At 37.4% G+C, this 7,060-nt stretch overlaps 1 protein-coding gene across 1 annotated transcript in view; it reads right to left on the reverse strand.

The window, feature by feature from the left end:
- LOC121415920 (coiled-coil domain-containing protein 171-like) overlaps window positions 1–6,778 on the reverse strand; it is a 36,995-nt gene extending 30,217 nt beyond the window's left edge. The window contains exons 1-5 of the mRNA XM_041609314.1: window positions 6,657–6,778; window positions 2,624–2,910; window positions 1,968–2,047; window positions 1,350–1,524; window positions 772–884 (exon numbers count right to left, since the gene is read on the reverse strand). Coding sequence (XP_041465248.1) covers window positions 772–884; window positions 1,350–1,524; window positions 1,968–2,047; window positions 2,624–2,873 — 618 coding nt within the window. The 5' untranslated portion in view covers window positions 2,874–2,910; window positions 6,657–6,778. The remainder of the gene's footprint in view (window positions 1–771; window positions 885–1,349; window positions 1,525–1,967; window positions 2,048–2,623; window positions 2,911–6,656) is intronic.
- Window positions 6,779–7,060: the final 282 nt, after the last annotated feature.

Consider the following 7,060-nt stretch of genomic DNA (forward strand, 5'->3'; position numbering starts at 1 on the left):
ATGACATTTCAAAGTTTCGCTTATTTTTAACAAAATAGCTATATGAACGAGCCAGTTACATCCAAAGGAGAGAGTGAATGATGGTACTCACTATTTCTTTTGTTTTTTATTGTTTGAATTATACAATATTTCAATTTTTATGAATTTGATGATTAGGACCTCCTTGCCTGAAGCACAAAATGTTAAAATAATGGAATTTCACGTGTTCAGGGAGGAATGAAACTTCATTTCACATGACAATGACGAGAAAATCAAAATATTTCATATTTCATATAATAAAATACAAAAGAAATAGTGAGTGAGTGATGTCATCAGTTCCCTCATTTGCATACCGACCGAGATGTGCATATAACTGTTTGGTGAAATGAAGCGAAACTTTAAAATGTCATAACTTTCTTTAATATTTTACATCCAATTTTGATGAAATTTTCAGTGTTATGCTTGTTGAATTTTTCACTATTTATTCAAATCAAGTTATTGTTGGGATGGACCTGTCCTTTAAGTTATAACATCTCCCTTCCATATCAAAGGTGTCAATGTTCCCCCCCCCCCCCCCGCCACATACACATACCTGCTCATCCAGTCCTCTGTGATGTTCACTTTTAACGTCAACCATCTCCCTTACATATCAAAGGTGTCAATGTGCCCCCCCCCGCCATATACACATACCTGCTCATCCAGTTCTCTGTGATGTTCACTCTTAACGTCAACCATCTCCCTTTCATATCAAAGGTGTCAATGTCCCCCCCCCCCCCCGCCATATACACATACCTGCTCATCCAGTTCTCTGTGGTGTTTACTCTTGATGTTAACCATCTCCCTTTCATATTGGCTAGCCTGGATCTGTAGCTCCTGCACCTGAGCACTCAATGTGGATAGTTTCTCTGAAAGAACATAATAAATCAGTAGCATTAGTGATGTGTAACCTACAAAGAGTATACACATTTGAAGATTTGAATTAATCTGTTTTCCATCCTCAAATTCACAAAAGCCACATGCTTTGACCCCTAACAGTTACTGTTAGTTCCATTATATTAGTTACTCCCAGGGAGATCTACATAAGTGAACCCAGGACACCTTATCGTAGTAAGAATCTGAGCTGACAAAAAATTGCAAATACATGCAAGTCGTTTGTCCAGAATCCAGGACGAAACTGCTGTTTTGATTCTTCAATTTCAGGCAAAAACTGCTTTGTCATGAAGAGTTTTTGACAATAGATTTATTATGTTGTAGAATCCATCCTCGTCGCAATTGAGAAAACTCCCCAATGTCTGTTCAGCACTTTAGATACGTTGTTCCGGTGTGGTAAGTGCTATTTGAACGGGGAATACTGATAAAATTAACATTACCACTTTGAGAAGAGATGATGCCTTTTAACTGTTGTTCTTTCTCAGATGCCCCCATCTTCTCCCTGCTCACGGACTGCCGAGCCACTGCTAGCTCGTATTCAACATTCTGCTTATCAGCTTCCCCTTTCTCAAGCTGGGCCCTGAGTTTGGCTATTTGGGCCTGCAGGTCAGAGTTCTGAAAGTGGCAGAAAACAGGTAATCCTCAATTCTAAAAAAAAGGCAAGATCACTCCTTCTACAGCAAAGTTAAGTTGGTACTAGTTGGTACTACACATGAACAGATTTCAAGGCAAAATTGTAAATTCAAGAGCAATCTAAATTTGGTAATGAAATAATTTGAATAAAAGCACCAAAAAAAAAAGAAAATTAGGATGAGGAAAGTTTGGAAGAAATCAGATAAGACATAGAGAAAGCTTATTACCTACATTAATATAATTCTGTCATACATGACAACATTTTTAGGTAGACCTTGAACAAGCCACAAATAATAGGCCAATTTGTTTAGAATTCCAGATTTACTGTGTATCGCAATTTCAGTGATCATGTGCACACTTTAATTGTTAAACAGGCAATGGCATGAATGAATACTGATTTTTTTTTTATCTATAGGATACCATACCTCTGAATTGAAAGCTGTGGTCAGTTCTAATTTTTCTCTCTCCGAATCATTCAGCCTTCTTCTGAGCTGTGTAATATTATCTGAAAGATGTTTGAATAAAAACAAATACTAATAAAAGAATTGTAAAGTGCATTTTCTATCTTAATTAGATGCACGAGTTACTTCAAAGCATTAGAGAGAGAGAAAAAAAATTTAATACATGTATGTTCAAACTTTAACAATGAAAATGATAAATCAATGTCTGTCAAAAAGCACTCTTAAACAGATATGTTTTCAGAATGCTCCTAGGTAGTCACCGATGATTCTCAAAAACTATTATAATTTTGCACAAGGATGCAGTAGTACAAAGCCTATTGTAATAAGTCTGTTATCAATGGCAACCAATGACAACCAATCAAACACAAGGTTTCCTTGGTTTTATTTAATGGCAAACTTTCCATCAATTGTAAGTTTAATCACTGATGAAATAGTATATATAAAAACTGTGAATTAAATGATTTTTCAGTCACAAATGCCTTGATAATGTCTGCACATACTGACTTTTTTTCTCTCCCTGGTTGTTTTTTTTTCTCATCCAAATAAACATAATATACAATACACATGTTCTGGAACAAAAAAAAGAGCTTTGAAATGTTAATGAATATCTTTCTGCTTACCCATCTCCTGATCACGTTCCTGCTGAAGACCCTTAACCTGAGCGCTGAGCTGTACCACCACCTGCTGCAGCTGGGCGGGATCACTGGTAGAGAGGGGCAGTGCGCCAAGAGAGGACAGGTGGCCATAACCAGACTCTCTATACCGGAGTGGGCTCCTAGCCCTGCTGAAGGGAGAGGGGCTTCGTCTTGGCTCTGGTGTCGGTGATACCTCAGACGGCAAGAAATTGATGGAGGATGAAGGGGATGCCATTGCGCCCAGTCAAGATGTCAATGACCCAATTCTTCAGCTGCATGAAAAAAACAATTAAAATCTGTATTAGCGTCACACAGTGACAGGTAAACATTGTTTAACTCATGTGATGCTGGCTGAACCTAATTCTACAGGGCTTAAATGAGAGTCCAGTCAGTCCAGTTTTCTACAATCTGGAAAATGGGGGGAAAATCACAGAATTTGATACAAAATGCTTTTTTTTCAGGCCCCCAAAAAAAATCAATCACAAAATATACAGAGTCATGAAAATCAAGAGCAAAAAAAGTGCATATCAAGTGAAATCCGCCCATCATATATGTTCAGTGTTATGTATGTGTTTGCCAAAGTTTTATCTGCATGGAAATTTACATTTGTCTAAGATTTTCTCTATTTTTAATGTATTTTGTACATGTCACTGAAGAACAAGGGATATCATGTTTCAAACACCAAAGATCATTGAATAGGCAATTTACGGAACGATAAATTGTGGTCTCCATCCTAAATCAATTTAAGGCGATCAAGGCCACGGCTTTTATGTAAATAATCATATCTGATAGTTGAGTCTGACTAAACACCATTACACACACACACAGACATGTACTTGAATGTTCTTTAGATTGGCCTTGATGCCCGTACCTATCAATGGTTTTATCTTGGATATTCATTTTTTTTTACCCATTAATTCTATTTATAAAAATGTGCCCTGTATCTGTAAGCAGTGGCCATGCTTTAAAATATGAAAATTTAAGACCAGGGTCCCGTAACACAAAGATTAGTGATTGATCATACACTTGATTTTCACGATTGATTGTACAGTGTAGTCAATGGAATCAATTGTAGAAAAATGTTCTACGATCATTGCTAAGCTTTGTGTTACAGAGCCCTGATGCTCTAACTAAGTTTTGCTAAAACACACATTACCATCTCTAACTCGATTGGTAAATTATCAGAGGGAAAAATTTACTGCCAGGTGGCACAGTTTCCACATTTTTAAAGGCAAAATTTGACTTATCAAATTCAAAGGGGAATTTGATGTGGACATCTGGACTTTCTTGTGGTGATAGTTCCTTTGTGTGAAACAAATGTTTTTAGTTTCAGTTATATGGTGCTGCTGCTTCTGGCTAGTGAAAATGAGTTTAGCAGCCAAATCTTGATATCTCCGCAAATGAAGAATTTCGTAAAGCAAGACTTAGGCTTAGTACAATCAGTACAGAAAAGACAGTAGAGGCACTGATACAAAAATTGGGATTTTCCCAGAAAACAATGATATCCTGGCATGAGTTCCTTTTGCAACAGCCACTCAAAATTGAAAATAGAAATATGGAGAAGGTTCAAAATAGAGTTCTAATATATCTAGCCCTAATATAGGACATAGATAGGAAAGTGGAAATACATCCCAAAATGTGGCTTTTTTGGCCAAATTTTCGAGCAGAATTGAGTGCGAGTAATTGTCCATAGACATTGGTTTATTTAGTCAGTAAAGGGTCTGAAAGCCTAGACTACTCGAAGAATCGGCTAATGATCGCTTGAAAACCCTTTCCGGAATCAGCTGAAAAGTTTTCCCTATATTACATCATCTTTTTAAAAATCCAAACACATGACCTGAAAGAATTTTTTTTCTTTATAAAGACCTTTGACCTTGGTCATGTGACCTGAAACTCAGGCAGGATGTTCACTAATACTTGATTAACCTTATGTCCAAGTTTCATGAACTAGATCCATAAATTTTCAAAGTTATGATAGTAATTCAACATATACCCCCAATTGACCAAAGTTCATTGACCCTAAATGACCTTTGACCTTGTTCATGTGACCTGAAACTAAAGCAGGATGTTCTCTAATACTTGATTAACCTTATGTTCAAGTTTCATGAACTAGGTCCATATACTTTCTAAGTTATGATGTCATTTCAAAAACTTAACCTTCTGTTAAGATTTTGAAAATAATTCTCCCAACATGGTCTAAGTTCATTGACCCTAAATGAACTTTGACCTTTGTCATGTGACCTGAAACTCGGGCATAATGTTCAGTAATACTTGATTAACCTTATGGCCAAGTTTCATGAACTAGGTCCATTACCCATATACTTTCTAAGTTATGTCATTTCAAAAACTTAACCTTAGGTTAAGATTTAATGTTGACGCCGCCGCCATCGGAAAAGCGGCGCCTACAGTCTCGCTCTGCTATGCAGGCGAGACAAAAAATGTATTTTTTCTCAATCCTTATGTAGATGCCTTTCGATCAGCGACAAAATCAATTTTGGCCTATAGGGGGCGCGAGATATTATTTATAAGCCGGTTTGTTTACGGCTCTGAAGCTTGTACTGCTAGCTGCATTCAAGGCGCTCAACATTATTTTCCTCTTTATTTTTTTGGGGGCTATCAAGTGGTATTTTCTGTTGTAGCGCCATCAGCGCCGACGACTTGAATCGACACAGTTCGATAGGAAAAATTCGCATTTTGATTGTTGCTTGCGTAATATCCACAACAGTTTTAAGGATCTTTGGACGGAGTATCTTGGCCGAGATTCGGAGTTAAGCGTTAAAAATCATTTTTATAAAAAATTTCAACTAGATCTAGACTCTAGGACTCCTAAATATATTTTAAGTTAAGATTTAAATTTATGAAGGCCTTAACATTCAAGTTAGTGTCTTACTCTGAGTGAATATGTTTTATTCCCTCACATCCTTCTACCCCCGTCTCGATCGGCCATTTTGTTACAATTCATAACAAAAATGGCCGATCGAGACGGGGGTAGAAGGAGAGAACTTTTTGTTTTTTGAGGTTCCAGTCTGTGCCCGGCCCGGATGTCAGAAAAACTGCCACTCGTTAGACCATTATCCATATAATCGCGGTAAGTGCTCGATTTCTGTTTTAACTATTTATTCGGAGAATTATTTTTACCATACTTCACGCTTGTCAGGTGAGTATGCCAAATTGCACGTACGATCTTGGGCTCCTTGGAGTTCCTTGGGTTAATCATGCCTTGGACAGTAGAGGCGCACGGCCAATATGGGAGACTCTCCAATAGGGGAGACAATCTCCCACTTTGGAGACTTGCTTTGCAAAAGGACAAAAGAAACAACACCAACAAAAGCATGATTTTTTCCGCCCAAAATTTTGTCTCACTGAGGTCAGAAGCCCATTTGTTTTGTGTGTGATTGACAACAAAAATCCTTATCAAAACAAAAGTAGACGGTGAATTTTTCAAGTAGACGGTGAAAAGGGGTAATTTGTCATGAGGAATCTGCTTATCACATTTTTATTTGCCGCCAAGGTAATCCTTTTGCTGCAAATGTAAACAAAGGAAATTGGTCTCCAAAACTGGAGACTGTCTCTGAAATTGGATACCCAAATTCTTTACAAAAGTCTCTGATATTGGAGATAATTTCCCACATTGGAGACAGTCTCCAATATTGGCTGTGCGCCTCTAGTGTTGGACATGTTGGAGCGACTTTCGTTCTTTTTCTCAATCTCAATAAGACAAAAATACTATGCCTTGGAACGGAAATTTGAGTGTAAAAAAACCTCCGCGGCACATACCCACTATGCAGCCATTATATACTGAGTGCCCCCCCGGGGTCACTGTCTTGTCTGTCAGTGTTCATCATTTTCAAGGCATTGCCCGAATCGGATGACATCATTATCAACGTGTGGGACTAGGCAAATAAAATACGAATTTTACAAACCCATAAATTCGATCTGTTATTTACTTATACGTTATATATCTACGTCAAAAATACGACTGATCAATTACATAAACCGCTATACTTCACCCACTTACCTAAAAGTAAAATACAAAGGTTCACTCAGCAACAGGTTGAGTTTTCATGTTTATTTTTCGATTTTTGTATTTACCGCTCGTCCGAAAAGACTCCGAATCCAACCGTCGCGTAGCGCGCTATATTCGTGTAGTACTGGGGCCGATTGCACGAAATGGTCTTTGCAAGAACCGTCTTTCGTGTCGCCCATTTATTATGATGCGCCATGTGAAACTCATTTTAAATAAATTACCTGCAAAAATATTTCATTCATCCGTTAATTTTAACAAAATATTTGTTTATGAAATGATGTGATATATCATGAATTTGTCTACAAATTGATTTAAATGCTAGCTAACAAATTGTATTTGTTTATCATACATTTCAGAAATATCCCGCATACAGCGCATCATAAAAGATGGGCGAC

This window comes from Lytechinus variegatus, chromosome 5 (genome assembly GCF_018143015.1).
Source record: "Lytechinus variegatus isolate NC3 chromosome 5, Lvar_3.0, whole genome shotgun sequence".
Taxonomy (NCBI): domain Eukaryota; kingdom Metazoa; phylum Echinodermata; class Echinoidea; order Temnopleuroida; family Toxopneustidae; genus Lytechinus; species Lytechinus variegatus.